Here is a 19,608-nt window from a genome sequence, read left to right as displayed (position 1 = left end):
AAGTGGACCATTCTCTCTACCAATTATGTGACCATCCTCTGGCTGGGCCCAGTGCCAACCATGCGATGCCTGCCCATACTGGGGAAGGAAGCAGTCAACATGGCTGGCAAGACCCGGCCACCCCTGAGCCTGGATTAGAGTGAGGATTAGGCCTGTGACCAGGCTTTCCAGAGACAGCTGGAGAGACCACAGGGGTGGGGAGGAAGCGATGGGAGCTCCAGAGAAGCTGGAGATGGGACGGTCTCCAAAGCAGTGGTCATCAGGGTACAGTAGCCAGTACCCCTGTAGTCCACTTACCTGTGGGGGGTGCTTGTCACCCTCCAACAGCTTCACCTTGGTCTCCAGTGGCCTGATGTAGGTGGAGGAGGGATCTGAAGGACAGAGAGGAAGAAGAGGGCGTGTTAGCCACCAGTGGACCACCCCATGGGCAGACCCCAGCCTACCCTAGCACTCCCTCCAGGTAGTCCCTCAAATCTGCTTTCCAGGAAGATGATGGTGTGTTCCCCCGCCTACATGTCCCGGGGGTGATTCCTTCTGTTTCCAAAACGTTTCAGGTTCAAAAGTAGTTGGCATAAGTTAGACAAGGAGGACCTGCTCAATCATTAGTAATGGAGCCAACTTCAAACACATCCCAAGAAACAAAGTCTACCCACACTGCCCCTGCTTTTTCATCCCAGAAAAACAGGCAAAAATCTCACTACACGCAGCCCTCATTCTGCTGTGCCCGTCTCTGACTACCCCACAGCCCCAGGTCTGCTCCCCCAACTGCCCCTGCTTTTTCATCCCAGAAAAACAGGCAAAATCTCACTACACGCGGCCCTCATTCTGCTGTGCCCATCTCTGACTACCCCACAGCCCCAGGTCTGCTCCCCCAGCAGGGCAGAGTGGTAAACCCATCATCATGCAGCCTAGGCACCTGGCTTGGTGGGATCAGGGAACAGAATTAGGAAACCTGAGTCAAGCAGAAAATGGGGGGCTGCAGGGCCAATCCCAAGCACCCTGACGGGCTGACAGGATGCGACACCTCGCAGCCACATAGCCACCCACAAGAAAGACTTTGTACCTCTTGGTAGAGACCACAAGGCTAACTGGACAGCTGGGACTCTGTCCATCTGCTTAGTGAGTCACCACCTGTATCCCTACTCCCAAAAGATGGGGGATCCCCTAGGTACTTCATACTCTAACCCTTAACCTCAGAAGGCACAGGGTAGCAGGCTCTCTAACCAAAGCCAGCTACTGAATCCACCTCAGGGGACTTGGGGCCGGGGTATAAGCTCCATGGGCTTCTATAATTCCTAGGTGGACAGAAAGGGCTTAGGAGCTGCTGTGGACAGGACAGGACAGGCATACCACGTCAACCATGGGAACAACAAGACATCTGTCCACTCTAGCACAAGGCTAGCATGACCCCAGGGGAACCCACCCCTGATGTTCTCAGGTCTCACACTGGTATCTTGCCCCTCTCCTTCACCCTCAGGCTCTAATAAGAAACAGATGTGGAGGCCACCGCTGCCACTCAGGAACATAAGTCCCCAAGAGTGCCTAGGCCCACACAGGTGGACCCTGACCTGCCTGCTATGGACACCTTTTCTTCCCCAGAGGGGCCTGAAGAACCATCAGGAGTCCCCACCCACTCCTGGGTCCATAGGGCCCAGCAGAGCATCTGGTACAGTCCAGGCTAGGAAGAGATATGGGAACAGGGGTTCAGGGAGCAAGGCCCAGCCCACTTGGAGCTGGAGAACACAAACACTCCTCCTCATCCCCAGTAGTCACCTCTTAGGAATGTGGAGCCTTTCATAGAGGAGAGGAGGAGGGCAGCTCCCTGGTAAGGCCTGGCCAGCCCACCCTCAGGAATGGCAACAGTACCGGGCACAGGGTGGCTCCACTGGGGTGATGCTGCCTTGGGGCCCACGGCATTACACTGCTCCATACAAAAACTAGAGCTCCGACTTTCTAGGTCCCTCACACACAGGAGATGTAACTCAAATAAACTAGCCTTTGGGACCACCCTGGGCAGAGCTTTGGAGAGGAGCAGCTTACTCAAGTAGAGGCACGAGAATTCCTACCTACCTCTCTCCTGGATTCCCTGCTACATAAAATTCCCTGGCGGGGCTGCAAACATACACATACACACATACACACGCAATCTCTCTCTCTCTCTCTCTCTCTCTCTCTCTCTCTTTCACACACACACACACACACACACACACACACACACACACACGGGGTTCCTAGGCATGGTTCCAAATTCAGACGAAGATCCAGCAAACAGTACCAAGTGGTGGTGGTAACTGGCACCCCATCCTTTACAGCCACAGAAACGTTCAGAAAGTGAGCGTGTCACCCATCCATCTCCCTCCGTGGATTCCTGGTGGGTGGGCAAGAAGCCTCCAGCATTTAGCATCTACCCTTTCAGTCAGTGGTGTGGCTCACATGAGGAACATGTGATTTTTTTTTTTTACTTATGCTATTTCTAGTCAATTTCCAAGTAATTCTAGAGCAAGAAGAGATCTTCCTTTTAAATTAGAAGAGTGGGTTAAATTATAGTGCCTTCCCACCCCTCCCCCCCACACCAGTCACTCAACTTTGAGTTCTCCATGTGTGACCCTGTCCTCATCCTGTTCCCCAAACTAGACTCCCACCATGGGTCAGGGCAGAAAGAAAGGAAGAGAGAAAAGGGGTCCTTCCAGGCTGGGGCTGGAGAGCTGGACACTAGGTCCCTAAGAAGAGGCTCCCCTTTCTCATTGGCCCTAAAAGTCATTCATGAGCTCATCAGGTGCCTCCCAGGCTCCAGCAGATGAGCAGGTAATTAAATTAATCCCAAGGCCTGCAGTAATGAGGGCTAGGCCACAAGGGAGAGAAACACCATTTCCCAGCTAAGCCGCTTGTAGGCAAAACGAAGGAAGTGATCACGGGAGAGGCTTGTGATGAGCTGGCTGAGGTGTGCTCTGGGACCCACCTAATCCTCTTGGCACCCATCTGTCCACTCCTGGGAGGGTCCTGGTCCAGCTCACTTCCTGGGTGCAGACTCCAGCCCCTGCTTCTCCCTCCTCGGGCATCCTCTGGTCCCTAGGGAGCCTGTGGATAGACCTCTGCTCTGGCTCTGTCTGAAGAGCCCTGAGCTTGTCCTGCTGATGACCTTCAGGCCACAGGAGAGGCTGGGTCACGTGGCCCTTATGGTTTTCCCTTCCTGCCTTCTCTTCCTGGCTCTGGGGCCATGGACTCCCGCTGGCATCTGCAGCAGTGGTGACTCTCACAGGACCCAGCAGCCGGCATCCTAAGGAAGGAGGACCCACCGCAGGCACTGCCCTTGGGTTTCAGAAGGCATTTCCCATGTCTGCTTACCCAGCTGAGTCTCCAAAGTACTCAAGTCAAGGAATGGAGTCCAGAGGGCTATCTAAGTTATCTACCCCAGAAGCCTGGGGAGGGAAGTGGAGTCGCAAAAGATGGAAGAAGCCAGTTAAAGGGCAGCCATGTCAGCCAGCCCATGCACCAAGGGCTCTGAGGGGCAGGGAGGGAGCACCAAGTGCTGTCCACTTAGAGTGTGGATGGGGAGCAGGGCGGGGTGGTGGCAGAAAGCCTCAGGGGGGTCAGGTGAAGTGGGGAGGATGCTCAGAAGCTGTGAGGGCCTGAGGAGAGGGGCAGGAAGCCAGCAGGGTCCCCTGCAGCTGAAGGGAAAGTGGGAAGGAGGTGGAGGTTCAGCGGCTGCCTCCTCCCTGGGTTCCCCACCGGTGCTGCCTTTCTTCCCATCCTTCCTCCCGAGCAAGGTCCCCCAACTTTATCACCGCTTCCCTGACAACCAAACCTCACGGCAGATCATTTGCAGGTAACCTGGGCACACGATGCCGCTGGCCCCAGCCCCCTCCATGGGGACTTGTGTCCAGCAGCTATAGGGAACTGCAGAAGTCGGTTCACGGTGCCACTAAGCCAGCTGACTTAACTGTCTCCTTCCACTATTATTAGGAGGAGTCAGCAGTTCAGCGGCAGCCTGGGGCTGGCGGTTGTATAGGTAGGAAGGGTGACTTTAAGGAAGCACCTATGTCAAGCCTGGCAGTGGTGGCACATTCCTTTAATCCCAGCACTTGGGAGGCAGAAGCAGAAGAATCTCTGTGAGCTCGAGGCCATCCTGGTCTACAGAGTGAGTTCCAGGACAGCCAGGGCTACACAGACAAACCCTGTCTCGAAAATTCAAAAACAAAAACAAACAAATAAAAAGACCTATGTCATTCACAGGTTCCGTCCGTCCCTCTCTGGCCTGGCAGGATGAAGGCTGTTCCAAAGCAGTTCGCTCATCCTTCCTTCCTTCCTTCCTCCCAGCTGGACTTGCCTGTGTAGGGGAAGACACAGCTTCCATACATATCTGGCATATAACAAGTGTATAAATGGAGAGCCTGCAGCAGCCTGACATATCTGGTGCTGGGACAAAGCCCAACACACAGCCATAGTGGGTAACCAGGCCAGGTCTGGGGGCTGAACATCCCTACCCCATTACCATAGAGCAAGCCTCTGCCTGTGTTATCTACTTCCTCTCCTGGATGCACTCCTCCCAGCGTGTGCAAGTCCACTCTTCTTACAGGTTCCCCTAGATCTCACACTGCATAGGGAGGTGCCGACCCCTTCACAGAGTACAGCAACAAAGCAGGGATAGCCAGAGTCACGAAGGCAGGACAGGGCCAGTGAGGACAGGCCCAGACTCTCCTTGCAGGGCTCTTGGAACCCCAGCTCCAGCAGTTCCAAGCACCAGGGTCACCATCAAATATGACCTTTCAAGCAAGCACCAACAAAGACCACATCTACTTATGGAGTGCCAGCTACTACGCATCTCCCAGACACCAGTCTCCACTTCTCATTGGTATACACCCCCAACCTACAGATAAAAGAACTGAGGCTCTGGGAGGTAGAAAGGTAACCATAGGCCCTGGGAGCAGCAGGCTAGATCTTCCTGCAGACACCAGGGCACAGCTGTGGCCTCCTCTTCCCTGGGCAGCCTTCCTCATCCTGGGCTCCATATGGCAGCAAAGGCCACCCTGACCACACTTCCTGCAGTGCCCGCCCTGTTCAACAACAGATGGTCCTGGGATGGCATTCCGGGTAGCTGATGCCCACATGCCAGGCCAGAGAAGTCGGCGAAGCTACACGATCCTGAGGGCCCTGCTCTTTCGCTGCCAGAGCCCTTGTACATCTCCCTGGCAAGCCCCAGGGTGCTCTGCTTATACAAGACCACTGAGAAGAACTACCAAGTCTCACAACAACTCAGGCTACCAGATAGGGCAAGAGCTCCCCGATCCCTATCACTAGGGGAGAGCAACCAAATGCTGAACAGTCTCTGCAGGGTAGAAGTCTCTGGAACACAAAAGATTCCTAGCAAATCTGTGGCGAGGATACAGCCATTAAGATGGCACAGGAAGGCACCTCCCTTTCTTAATGCTAGATGGGTTCTTTTTGGCCCCTCTGTTCTGCAGCGACATGCCAGGAAGGTGGCAGAACAGATTGAGTGTTGAAGAGTGCAGAGCCAGATACCCACAGGACCAAAAAAAACACAGCATCCCTGAGAGGAGGCAAAGCAGAGTGTACCAGAGTGAAACCAGAGACTCCTTCCTGAAGAAGGTGAGCCCTGAGCTGAGCAGGACCATGACATCTAGACAAAGGAGGAGCGTACAGGAGGCTGGTGTGTATACACCACAGCTCGAGCAAATGCAGGGAGGTGGGGCCTGACGGGCCCGGGAGCACCTGCGCCAGTGCCCATGGGCATCGAAGCTGTATCAGTCCCCATTGCTTTCTGGGTGCCATTGCAGTCCTGAGAGGCTCAGGCATCATTTATGGGTAAAGCAAGTCTGGGAGAGGTGTATCAGGAAGCACCCACCAGGCAGGTCACCTAACTGTCCTCAGTCTGCCATTGAATGTGCAGGATGGTACAGGCCACCATGGCTGCTACAAAGTTCTGGTGCCCAGAAGGGCACTGAGAAGAGAATCATTTTTCCCTACTCACATCCACGAGTTTCAGGGTGCCCACTGTGTCCCAAGCTTGAGGTTCTTCTGGGCCACGCACTGGGGCGTGATGGGGGTTCCCGGAGCCACTCGCCTTTCCTGGCCTCTCCTCCCTGCTGTCTCACAGCAAAATTATCTTCACAATACGAGGAGACTTTCAACTCTAGTGGAACCCCGGGCTCTAGGGGCCCTACTCTGGATTAGCCTTGGTTCCTCTCTCCACCTGCTCAGAACACCAGGTGACCATGCTCTGAGGGGTGCAAGCTTTTAGTGGGTCCAGCCTGTCCTCCACACAGCTCCACAACTTTCTCCTGCAGTGCAGTCAACACAGAGACCCTCAGCGGACCCCAGAGTCGCACTGCCCAGTCTTACTGCCCAACTGGACATGTTCTGGTTTTCGCTGCCTCAGTGAAGCCCTGTCTATCAGGATCTGCCTGGAGCCCCCTCTTTATCTTGTTGCAGGGCATTTGATCCCCACTACTGTTGTTGTCTCAAGGGGCAAGGTTCCAGCTGCCCCTCGCCTCCCCCATACTGTTCAGCCAGCAAACAATTCTTCTCTGAGCCTTTTTACTGTTTCAGAGAGAAAAGTTTTTCTTAACTAAGAAAACAACAAAAAGTCAAAGACTGCCCAACAAACTGTATGAAAATTAAAAACAAACTTCATTACACTTGAACACATTGGCACAGCAGACCACTTCCTAAATATAACCCCAGTAGCAGAGACACCGAGAGAAACAATTAATAAATGGGACCTCCTGAAACAGAGAATCTTCTGCAAAGCAAAGGACATGGTCAACAAGACAAAACAGCAGTCTACAGAGTAGGAAAAGATCTTCACCAACACATTGGACAGAGGGCTGAACTCCAAATATACAAAGAACTCAAGAAATTGGTCATCAAAAGAACAAATAATAAAAAAATGGGGTACAGACCTAAACAGAGAACTCTCAACAGATGAATCTAAAATGGCTGAAAGACACTTAAGGAAATGCTCAACATCCTTACCCATCAGAGAAATTCAAATCAAAACAACTCTGAGATTCCATCTTATACCTATAATGGACAGGATCAAAAACACCGATGACAGCTTATGATAGAGAGGTTGTGGGGTAAAGGGAACAGTCCTGCAATGCTGGTGGGAGTGCAAACTGGTACAGCTGATTTGGATATCAGTATGGCAATTTCTCAGAAAACTAGGAAACAACTTTCCTTAAGATCCAGCAATACCACTTTTGGGTATATACCCAAAGGATGCTCAATCATACCACAAGGACATGTGCTCAACTATGTTCATAGCAGCATTATCTGTCATAGCCAGAACCTGGAAACAATCTAAATGCCCCTCAACTGAAGAATGGACAAGGAAAATGTGGTACGTTTACACGATGGAGTACTATACAGCGGAAAAAAATAATGACATCTTGAAATCTGCAGGCAAATGGATGGATCTAGAAAACATCATATTAAGTAAAGTAACTCAGACCCAGAAAGGCAAATATAATATCTACTCACTCATAAGTGGCTTTTAGACACAAAGCAAAGAAAAACCAGTCTACAACTCACAATCCCAGAGAACCTAGACAACAATGAGGACCCTAAGAGAGATATGCGTTGAGCTAATCTACATGGGAAGTAGAAAAAGACATGATCTCCTGAGTAAATTGGGAGCATGGGAGAAGGGAGAAGAGGGGGGGGGAGGGACAATTAAAAAGTAAAAGAAGAAAAAGAAACATACTTCACCAAGGTCAGAACCAAGTGACCTCATGGTAACGTTAGGTATAACCTCACTTGAGGATGACCAACATACAGATTCCCTCTACCCCACAAAAACAGAACAGAGGGTCACCAAAGAGAGGCCAAGAAGGTGAGAAGATACCCAGCTACCCATCTGGAGACAGCCCATGCTAGAGAGAGGTGGCCTGTCAGTCACAGAGGTGGGAAGGACGATGCCAGCCATGAGCCACAGGGGGCGGCAGAAGGGCTACTGACTGCCCAGCAGGACAGAGGACCTGGCTGTCTTTCTGTGGCTGAAAGGCTCAGCCCTTCCAGAAACTGAGGCACAGGTGGACACCTACCAGCATGGCCTCCGCAGGGGGCCAAACAAACAGCGGTCAAATGATGATAAAAATAAATGCATTTGGGTCACACATCTAACAAGGGCACATTTCAGAAACAAGATGGTGGTGGGGAGCAGGTCCCTGAAGGACACCATTTACGTCAGGCTCTGGAACCCTGTGAGCACAGTCACATAACATACTGTTTACAGACAAGCTGCCAGACAGGAAGAATGAAAAGCCATACACAAGAAGGAAAAGTGCCAGACGGTGGTGCTTTGGGGGAAGAGAAGGTGGTAGAAGAGGCAGAGGATGGGGCAGAACATACAGGCCGTCCTCCGCTCTGCCTGCGGAGCCTGCTTCTTAAGAAGAAAAGGTCTGGGGTCAATGCCCATCTTGTTCTCCAAGCTTACTGTTCCATACATGTGTTGACAGGGAAGCACATTCCTAGCCTGCCTCCAGGCAGTCCTGAAGAAGTCCCTAACAAAGGCCTCTTGTAGGTGCCTCTGGTCCTGCAGGGAGCCTGCAGGAGCAGGGAAGCAGGTGAGAATGGGCCTGGGGGGCAGGAAGTCTTCCTGACAGTAGGAAGCCACTTGCCACCAGCCGCTCTCAGTTCCACCTGCTTTGAGAACTTGAACAAGTAAGTCCCTTGATATTCCCAATCCTCTACCCCCTGCAAGAAATGAGGGCAGAAGGCCAAGACAATCCAGAGGGCATGACAGGGCTGTGACTCGGTCTCCCTGGAGACAGCATCCCTATAATTAATTAAGCAAGACAGTGAAGATCTGCCCAGGGAGGACAGAGGCAAGCGCTGTAAGTAGTGTCTAAACAACAGGAGGGTGGTGGAAAAGATTAGGGACAAGCCCAGCCTGATGGAGCTGCCCTGGCCAAGGTTCCTGTTGGGGAGGCATTCTCCAGCTACTGGGGTGAGGAACAGTAGGGAGTCGTGGCAGAAGGGGGAGTGCAGGGGCTGAGGAGAAGGCTCAGTTGGTAAAGTGCCTGCGGGGCAAGCAGGAGAACCTGAACTTGGATCCCAGAACCCACGAGAAAAGTCATTCACAGTAGTGTGTGCCTTGTAACCTGGCACGGGTGCAGAGGCCCACAGGAAAACTCCCCGGCCTGCCAGGAAAGCTGAATTCATAAGCCTCAAGTTCAGCAGAGACCCTGCCTCAAAAACTAAACAAACTAAAGAGAGTGATCAAGAGAGACACACACATGTGCACACACAAGCACATATGACCACACATACAGCACACACAGGTACACCGAAAAGGAAGAGGCATAGCAGTGTGGCCGAGGCCCAGAATCCCAGCACTGGCCTCCAGGCACCCTCGTGCTTCAGTCTCCCCGGTAACAACACAACAGATATCAGCAGAACAGCATTACCCGCAAAGGGACTCTTTCTAGCTGAGATTACGGTGACAATGGGACATGAGCCTGTCAGAGTCAAGGAATCCGACACTCTGGCATGAGTGTCACAGAACCGGAACTTCTGAAAGCCAGGAAAGGTGGGAAAAGGGGCTCCCTCAAATCATCCAGCTAACCTGCTCAGCATTTCTGACCTCAAGAAAGTCAATGAACTTACTAATCTTTGGGCCTCCAAATTTGTAGTTAGTGGAGGAAGCCATGGGAAACCAACACAGAAACTCAGAGTCAAGGCTGTGTGTCTTTAAGTTACTCTCACACACCTTCTGAGTCGTCCCTCCCCCCCCAACCTGCTCCATTTCACTTACAACTGAGATAAAACGTCCACCCTGAAAGATGCTGTGGAGACTGAGAGGTCTGAATTCCCTAGCACAATGCTCTGCTGTGGGAAGGCTGTACAGGGCTAACCTGAACTCAGCTGAGCATTTGCCTCCCTCCACCAGGGCACTGTGAGGGCCTGCTGAACAGTGCCACAGATGCAGGAAAGGGAGGAGCTAAGTCCCAGAAAAAGGGTGGCACCCGCCAGTCTGAAGGTGAGTCTGCATGCCTATGTGTGCAAGGTGGGGACATGTCTGCAGGGCTCTCAGCAGTGGGGACCTGCAGCCTCCCCGAGACATGCGGGAACACCTGTATAAGGCCCTTTTCGGGGAAGAGTGCTAGCCACAGCAGGTGCTGGCACAGCATAGGGCTGCCAACCAGCTCACTCAGTGGCCCTTTGGCCAGAGGCCTCCTTCATCCAGAAATGTAGCTGGAACCTTTGGACCCAAAGTTCTCCCCACAACAAGGAGGGAGAGTCATAAGTTCCCAGGCCTCAAAGGTCACCTTCTGGCTTTCGGCATGGCCTGGAAACCCTCAGCTTCCTGAGTGGCTTCTGGTACTCTTCTAGTCACAGAAAAGCTTGTCCTACTTTACGGGTAAATGACCTTGTACCAGTGCCTAGTCATTTCTGAATCCCTCAGGGTCATCATCTGTAAGCAAGAAGGCGGTGTCCCCACCTGCGGCTGCTGGACAGACCTGAAAGAGGGGGCAAGAGCCCTGTGGGAAGGGAGGGGTCATAATCTTCTCCCAGCTCCTCCAAGTCTCCACCAGCACAAGCTATGGGTTTGAATCTCCACGTGGCACTGACCTCAGCATGGTCTCCACAGAGAGAGGGCCCTTTGCAGAGGAGATGAGCAATGTAAATCTGGACGTTGGAAGGGTGACTTTCACTGCTGCCCAGGCCTATGGGTATGGGCAGGAAGGGGCAGGCCGGGCTGGGTCCCTGCCAACAGGGCAAGGTCGTAGTATAAGGGGTCAGGGTTTACCCAGGCAGGAGCAGTTTCCCTGGACGGTGTCCTTCAGTCCATCCTCTTAGAGGCTGGCCAGGCTTGTGGGACAGTGGGACCACAGTTCTGGCCTCTTCGGCCACAGTTTGGCACTGTGGTTAAGTGTGGCTGGCTGCCAGAGGGTCGGGGCAGGTACTTCAGAGCTGCAGATGGCACCCCTATCATCGCTTCCTGTAGGACAGTTACCAACCCGCCTCCTGGGATCTGCTCACGGCTTCCCCAGCAGCTCGGGCCCCAGATGCCAAACCTTCACTCCCAGAGGCACTTGCCCCTCAACCACCGCTTCTGTGACCAGAGAGGACTGCTCGTCTCAGCACACGAACTGCAGCAGAGCTGCCCACCCGGAGCCACAGCCGCAGCTTCTGAGGAGCCCTTCCACTATCCCCTGCCTGCCCCGAGGCTGACAGCCGTCTGCTGCTGCTGGACTGGGCCAACATGGACCACTTCTGACCCAGGAACAAACATGCCTCATGCCAGGCTCCCCAAGCTGTGTCCACGACCATATCCTGGCATCTGTGGCAGTGGGGACAGCCGGCCACCATCATTTTTCTGTGCTGCAAGCTTCTCTCACCCCATGAGGCCCACACAGGAACAGAGAGGGAGCGAGGAGTAAGTACCCGGCTACTCAGTGAGGACCCCACCCCCAGACTCAAAGCTCCTGGTCTCAGAGGGTTCCAGCCTTTCCCAGGCTCTCAGCAAGGTGAGGGGTGCACCTGAGGTCCACTCTAAGGGAGCACCCAAGTGCCTGCAGTCACAGTCCCTGTGCTGAGGGCCTGTGTTCAAGGCCTGGCCCCGCCACCACCTTACTATGTGCTGCTGGACCCTTCTCTGCGCCCCGGGACAGCCCTCCGTCAGCAAGGGAGCTGACAGCTTCTGAAAACCCTCCAGCACAGGTGGCCATCTGTGGGTGGTACAGGTGGGTATGGCTCAGTCTGGCAGTATGCCACAGCACCTGCCAACAACGCTGTGCTTCTTTAAGGGAGATGTGAACCAGAACAGACCCAAAGGTTAGACAAGAGCCAGTGCAGAGTGAGGTCAATATTTGGTTACTATGGAGAGTAAATAGGCCTTGGTCCTCCAGGAGGACCTAGCAGGAGGGGCAGGGTGTGAGGGATCCACCCTCTGTGTCACCACTCAAGTGACAAGTAACAACCACCTCCTAGTCCCAGCAGGGAAATGGCACAAGGCCCTGAGAGGGAACCCTCAGAGCCTGGGAGCACAGAACAGAGGGCCTTATTGGCAGCTGGCACCTGCCAAAGGTAGTCACCAACTGGTCCAAGGTCACGGGGGAAGGGAACGGTATGGCCAGGACAAGAGCAAGCACCCCAGCACCCGGACCCCACAACAGCCTATGAGAACACACACCTAGGCCTTAAGTCCCTTTTTCTCCCTGGCACAAGGCCAGTCGCTTGTCCCCACCCAAGGGACAATGATATTGATAATGAGGGACAGGAATTACAATCTCACTGAGAGAAATAAAATGCTTATTTCATAAGAGTCTACACTGAGGAAGAAAAGAAGGAGGAAGGGAGAAACGAAAGGAGGGGAGAAGGGAGAGAGAGGAGGACTCCATTTACAGTGTGCATGTAGTCACCCACTCTAAAGGATCACGTGTTGAAGGCCTGGCTTCCCACTGGAAGCTCCAGTCACTACCAACGTGACTGAACTGTGAGGTTCTGTCATAATCAATAGATGAATCCATTAACGGACTTGCTGAGACTCTCGGGAGGGTGGAGAATCTTCTGGACAGAGGGCATCTAGGTGGAGGCGTGCCCTGTCCTGAACCTCTCCCTCTGACTCTCCCTGTTCCCCAGTGCCATGCTATATGCAGCCTTCCCTACCACACAATCCTTCCACCATGATGCATCTCCTGCTTCAGACCTACATGGCCAAAGCCACCCCTTGCTCCTTGAACCTGTCAGCTACTCTGCCACAGCAATGGCAGGCTTACTAATCTGGGAACAGGTCGCTGTCTCCTAAGAGAATGCCAACAATTAAGTGTGAGATTAGAAAATCATCGCCGCCGCCAGCAGCACCCGTCCGTCAGCAAACATCAAAGTGTGCATGAGTGTCTGGTGGAGGCTGAGATAATGCACAGAGGTCAGCCTGGGGCTCCAAGGCAGGGTGCTTGCTGGCATTTGCTCTGAAGGAAATAAAATAAAATCAGTGTCCCTCCACCCTCCCAAAAAGTGGCTGTGTCCAGCTCTCCACCATGTCTCTCTGGGGCTCAGCAGAGAAGTGGGGCTGAGCTAGGAGGTGCTGGCCCAGCCAGGTGTTCATGTCCATGCTGACCACATACCAGTCACTAGCAGCAGACACACCCTTGCACTAGAAGCAAACAACAACCCTGAGAACTCTTTCCAAAAAGACCGGGCTGTGTAAGTTATGCTTGCTTTTTTTCTTTCTTTCTTTCTTTCTTTCTTTCTTTCTTCCTTCCTTCCTACCTTCCTTCCTTTCTTTCCTTCCTTTCTTCCTTCCCTTCTTTTCTTCCTTCCCTTCCTTTCTTCTTCTCCTTCCTCTTCTTCCTCCTCCTTTTCTTCCTTCTTCTATTTTTTTTTTTTTTACTTTTCTCAAGTTTCTCTTGTGAACAACCACCCACTGAGAAACGCTCTGCCTGGCACCCCTCCACCTGCCAGGTTCTTCCTTCACTTAGCCAGCTGCTGCCTGGGCTCATAAGCGCCAAACTCTAGGCACAAGTGCCCAAGGCTTCTCGGCCTAAAGCAGGTACCAAAAGGGGATGCACCAAGGTCTGCCCTCTTGCCTGGTGGTCAGGGGACTCATCTGAAGAGCCACACGTAGGGAAGGCGGTAACTTGTTTTGTCCAGGCACGTGTGTAGGCACACGTGTGTGCGAGTGTACACACACATGGGCACGTGGAGGCCACAGGTTCATGTTAGGCATCTTCCCTGCTCACTCTCCAAACCTTACATACTGAAACAGAGTCTCTCATCTGAACCCAGAGTTTGCAGATTCGGCTAGTCTAGCCAGTCAGCCAGCTTGCCCCAGGGGATCTGGTCTCCAGGGAAACCATCTCTCCCTCTGGAGCACTGGGCTACCACAGCCACATGGCATTTCTGTGGGTGCTGGGGATTTGAACTCTGGTCCTCACACTGACACAGCAAGCACTTTACCCACGGAGCCATTCTCTCTAGTCCCCAAGCCTGGGAAGTTTCTGGTTTCAGTTTCCCTGCCTGTAAGAGTCATAACTAGTCGCATGGCAAGACTGCCAGGAGGATGTCAGGTTTAAGGAGGATGAGGCAGGAGGATTGCCTCAAGTTCCATGCCAACCTGATCAAACAAAACAAAACAGAACAGAACAAATAAGACAGTCAGATGAAAAGTGGTGGCAGGACCACCTAGAACAAAGCCTCAGGGCGGGAAGGAGGATCAGCCGCCACCTCACATGACTCCTCGGTGCCAGGAGACAGGCATGGCTCTGCACTGCACATCTGGATGACAGGAATGCCACACCCTCCAACCCCCAGGGAGAAAAGAAGTTGAGTTTCAAAGAAGCTTGGCAGGTGACTCCAAGCACCTTCTATGCAGTATTTCAATTCCATCAGTGAGAACCAAGAGGGGAGTTGTACTCTCAGGAGGTACCCATGGAACTCAGGACACTCAAAATGGCCCGTGTCCTGAAGAAAAGTCTCAGGGACAGGGAACTGAGCTGAGAAAGTTTCCGGATTCCAACCACAACCCACCTCCCCTGAGCAAGCAGCCTCAAGGCAGCTCCGATGGGACACCAAGTGCATGGGATCCTGGGACAAACACCTAAGTCTGGAAACACAGGGTGACACAGGAACCCCTGACCAAGGGGAGAAGCCAGGCCTTTTTCCAGGGACACCTACAGCTACTACAGTGCACTGGGAAGCCAGCTGTGCTACGCAGGCCAACAGCTCCCCTGGGCTAGGGCCAATGCAGGCAGAGGGAACATGCCCGGCCCTAGTCCCTATCTCTACTTGACCAGAGGCTATCCTGCCAGGGACAGCTCTTCACATCAGCTGGCACACCAGGCATGTGCAGACCTCTATGCTAGACCAGGTGATTCTGGTCCACTGGCCCTGGCTGTGAGACTTCAACCTATACAGTGAGTGGAACCAACAACTTCCCATCTTGGTTGCAAGGACTTCCTCCCACATTGAGGTTGGAACAAAGCCTTACCAGAGTGAGGCTGACTATGGGCCAGAAGCCTAGGCCAGAGCATGGGACAGCATTGCTACCCCTCCCCTGTGACCCTGGAGGAAGGGGAGCATTTACAAAAGTGGGTGGGTCTCCTCTTTTTTTTTTTTTTTTTTTTTGGTAGGGGGTGAGTGTCTGAGACAGGGTTTCTCTGCATAGCCCTGTAGATCAGACTGGCCTCAAATTCAGATCTGCCTGCCTCTGCGTCTACTGAGATCAAAGGCATTAGTCACCACTGCCTGGCTCTACTCCCGTTTCCAATGGCCCTAAAGTCACAGGGAGCCAAGATCTCTACTCAATGTACCAAATGACAATGTGAACCTCAGTCCAGACCCCTGAATCAAGGGGCTAGAGACAAGCAGTCGTCAGGAAACTCCTCTGGGACCCCCAGTAGATACCTGAGGCTGAAGAGTCTCAGGAAGAGCAGTGTAAAGACCCCAAGTTGGATGGACAGACACAATCTCCAGGGGGACCAGCTGCTACCTCATCCCTCCTGCCTGCAATACTGGTCCTGTTGTTATTAAGAGTAGGTGCTTCTTGCACATTAGGGCAGCAGACAGGACTGTGCCACCACCCAGTCATCTGCAGTGGGCACAGGGTACTCGGCCCACACCTCATTCCCCTTCACAGTACACTGACTGGGCAGCCCCTTGCTCTGCTCAGGAAATCAGGGTGTAGGGCAGTAAGACAAGACACCATAAGCAGCTCCCATGTGACATTCCTGAAGCTTCTCATAAACATTCCCGGCTTCCCAGTTTGTAGCTAAGGACATGGCCCCCAGAAGCCCAGGAGTCAGGCACAGCCCCAAATCCCTTGGGCTCAGCCGGCCACTCTGGTCAACAGCACATAAGCATAGGCCAACCTCAGGTCCTATCTTCTCAGCTACAGGGGGGGCTCTGGGACTTACTCGGCCCCTCCTGAAGACTACAAAGTCTGACCCCATTATGTCTTTCTCAGTTGGTCACTGTAAGACTCGGTCTATCTCACACCGCACAGAAGCCAGCGGGCACCATACGCAACGGTTTGGTTCCTCTCGCTCCTCTTTGATATCAAGTGGCACATGACTGAACTCTGAAGCCGAGGAAGCTCACAGAGGAAGCGACTGGAGAAAGGGCACAAAATCACAACTCATAGCCCTGTGGGCAGCCCAGTCTCCCCTGCCCTATAATCCACAGGCTCCTAAGAGCCCACCCCCACTATATCAGACCCAGCCAGAGGCTCTAGAAGAATCTCGATTCCATCCCAATCTGTGCCCTTCTCCCCCATTAGAATAAGAGAGCAGCCAAGGCAGGACCAGTCCAAAGGCAGCTTGAGAGGAAGACAAGCCTCATGCCTCCCTGCCGGGGTCAGGCACTGGCCTGTATCTTCAGAAAGATGTGCAACACCAAGCCCCTACTGCCACCCCCACCTCAGGATAGTCATAGGATCCCACAAGATGGGGCAGATCCTGGCCAGGTCAGCCTTGGGCCCTCCTCTCTCCCGGACCTAGAGTGTTTCTCTTTCCCCCACAGGGCAGTTGAGGAGTAGTGCTACACAGACAAGGAGTACACATGCATCAAGCCAGGGGCTGTGTCCCAGACCTGCCTAGTGACCAACTCCAAACGCTGAAGTCATTCAAAAAACAAGATTGCCCAAGGGCAACCTTCCCACGGTCATTGCTGTTGTGATGGGCAGAATTAAGTATGTCTGGATCTAAGAGCTGGAATAGTGCAAGCTTGGGCAAGTTACCCTGGCAACCAAATAACTCTGGCAGTATTCCATTTAGGCGGCTTAAAAATACACAGACATGCCATGCTGGCAGGGACAGCAAAGAGGGATTTCAAATCATAGAGCCCAGAGACCCACACCCATCCTACACAAGTGAGCCCAGGTACCCACATCCTTAGGAGCCTCTGGGCTTGGCCTTATAGTCACAGACACCAGGACAAAAGGCTGCCTCGGTGTTCCAGCAGCCAGGAGGCACTAAGGCCACACGAGGGGTGACACACCTTCTGAGAAACTGATGTGCCAGGCTGGACAAGACATGCAGCCTAGCCACTTGCTTGGCCATCCTCTCCAGCTCACAGAACAATGTGGCTAGGCACAGCAAAGGCTTGCGAGATTGCCTCAGAACTCCCCAATTTTCTGAAGAAATAACCGTGGCCCAGGATGGGGAAGGTGCTTGGCTGGTCACATAGGCATGGCCAGAGTGCCCAGGCCGTACACCCAACACTGCAACCCTGCACTAGGCCAGGCAGCAGCCACTCAAACTGAAGAGCTACCTCCAGGTACCATGCACAGTCCACACAGGACCAGAGTGGTTCGAATCAGGACAACGAATCAATATCATTAACCTCCTGGAAGTCAGCCTGGTCTCAAGAATGGAAGGTAAGTTTATGCAGAGCAAGCCCCTCCACTTGAGAAACATGTGTCCTGGAGTTCTACTACAAGCAGTCACAGCAGAGCCAGCTCAGGCTCTTTCCCCCTTGCACACCTTACACACACATGTGCATATAAATGTACATACTAGTACATATGTGTACATATCTATATGTGTAGAATGCTCCCAAAGACATCTCTATGCACATACATGCATCCATGTGCATATACACACATATGTACACATACAAGGTATATGCACATGTGTACATGCACATTCAGGTATGCACGACCATGTATATACACATATGCACACACAGGTATGTAGACACTGCTTCATCAGGGTCTTAGCACTGAGGGAAAACAGTATCGAGTTGGGAAGCTGTCAAGGGGTCATTTATTTCAATTATTAAAACAGCAGCCACTTACTCTCTGAGCCTTCTATAATGCCACTTAATTACCTAGTACATAAAACTGCCCTCGAATCTTAGCAGAGTAATAAATCAGGTCAGAACCAAGTGGTCTAAGGAATTCTAGCTGGACACTCTGGGGATGGAGTCAACCCTTACCTTCTCGCCCTCAGCCCATGAACACACGCCAAGCCTCAACTGTGATAGGGACAATGTGCGGCTCTGGAGGCAGAGAGTGCACTGGAGCACCAAGCATCCCTCCGCCCACTCCTCTGTCCACTCCTTTGGCCTGGGCCCCTGCCCCTGCCCTGCTGAGACCCATCCTTTGTGTGGTCAACAATAGCTCTGCCAGATGGCGTGGCGTGGTGGGCAACCCCTGCGAACCAATCGCTCATGCTGTCGGCCCCTGCAGGGCTTTGGGCAGGAGGCCTGGGAACTGGCCCAAACCACACACACACATCCTGCCCCTGCCCTGTGGCCTCTGCTTCCTCGAACTCATGAGCACAGGCAGCTTTAGACATGGCTGGCCAAATGGAATACCTGGGGCAGCTACAGCCCACAAGGGGAGCAGGTGAAACTACGGGGTGACTGCATGACCAATGCATCTGTGAGACTCCAGGAGGAAGGGGGAGGGTGAGAGAGTGGGTAGGAAGACGCCAGGCACCGCACTTCCCACAAAGCTGGCAGAAGGCAGCAGTACAGAACTCACCAGCCGGCAGACAAACATCACCCCCACCCGTGGGCCGCGCTCGTCTCTATGTGCCAGCAACCCCAGTAGGCTTCTCCATGAACAAGGGAGACTGTGAAATGGCACACTCCAAGCAGGTGCACTGAGCTCATCCTGGGCTCCCAAACCAGTCATCTGGTGGTGGCCTTCAGGGCTGCCTCCAAGTTTGGTCCTTCCAAGCCCTCCTTCCCAGGTGCAGCCTATAAGGGCAACCATCCTGCAGCGTTACCAGCTTGCTTGCAGGATAAAGTCCCCAGCAGTGATCATGCTATACCAGAGGGTCCACACCTCTGTATTTGTTCTAAAAATTACCAAAATGCCTTTGGCAGACACTGTTCCTATCGGCCATGGAAGACAGCATCTGTCTTCCCATAGGAGACTTCTGTGGAAAACCAGAGAAGCCAGCAGGTCACAGAAGAGCCAGGACTCCCTGTAGATGACTCTCCAGGATTTTGACACTGCAGCTGGGTACACATGTGCATGGCTTGCACTGCGCTTTTCTGCAGGAACCTGTTCTGCAGAGCCCAGCAAGGTTGCCCTGTGCGCTGCATGGCACAGCAAGTCTCCCCTCTACCCCAGCATGCTTCAACCATCTCACCTCAAAATCTATGTGCTCCCAGAGACCATGTAGCCTGTGCGCATCTTTAAGGGTCTAGGACAGGGTCTTGGTGGCAGAAAGGGTCAAGTTAGACGGGAGGAACAGCTGAGGTGTAGCAGATATTCCAGGGTTCATCTCTGAACCCTAAAAACAAAGTCTGATCTATGAAGCCCCCCTGGTGCCCATGCAAATTAGATTTCCCTTACAGAATACAGACTGATTTGAACTTAAGACACTGGACAGGCCTGGGGAAAGACGTAGGGCACAGTAGGAAGGACCACTGAGTGGTGAACAGGCACCTGTATACAGAATTCTCTAGACCACTGGGGGCTACTAGCCACCTTGACGGGAGCTGGGGAGACTGCCCCTCTCTGGGTGGCCTCTAGCCTCACATCACCAGTCAACCGGCTGCGCTTAGGATTTAGTCACAGGCCACCAAGCACACTGTTCACAACCGATTCTGCCAACCACAGCCAGTTAGAAGTAAAGCACAGGCATCTGGAACAATGGGGTCTAATCCTGTCCTTGGGGGTGCCTGGTCCTC

At 53.0% G+C, this 19,608-nt stretch overlaps 1 protein-coding gene across 2 annotated transcripts in view; it reads right to left on the bottom strand.

The window, feature by feature from the left end:
- Positions 1 to 19,608, bottom strand: part of Ccdc85c (coiled-coil domain containing 85C) — a 72,859-nt gene that overhangs the window by 20,923 nt on the left and 32,328 nt on the right. For both annotated transcript variants that reach the window (XM_041633113.1, XM_041633112.1), the window contains exon 2: positions 298 to 371. In XM_041633113.1, the coding sequence (XP_041489047.1) occupies positions 298 to 371 (74 nt within the window). The remainder of the gene's footprint in view (positions 1 to 297; positions 372 to 19,608) is intronic.

The sequence above is a fragment of the Microtus oregoni genome, unplaced genomic scaffold, assembly GCF_018167655.1.
Source record: "Microtus oregoni isolate MIOR12 unplaced genomic scaffold, Mior012 000043F_ref0000047, whole genome shotgun sequence".
Classification (NCBI taxonomy): domain Eukaryota; kingdom Metazoa; phylum Chordata; class Mammalia; order Rodentia; family Cricetidae; genus Microtus; species Microtus oregoni.
This window is presented reverse-complemented; position numbering and strand designations above follow the sequence as displayed.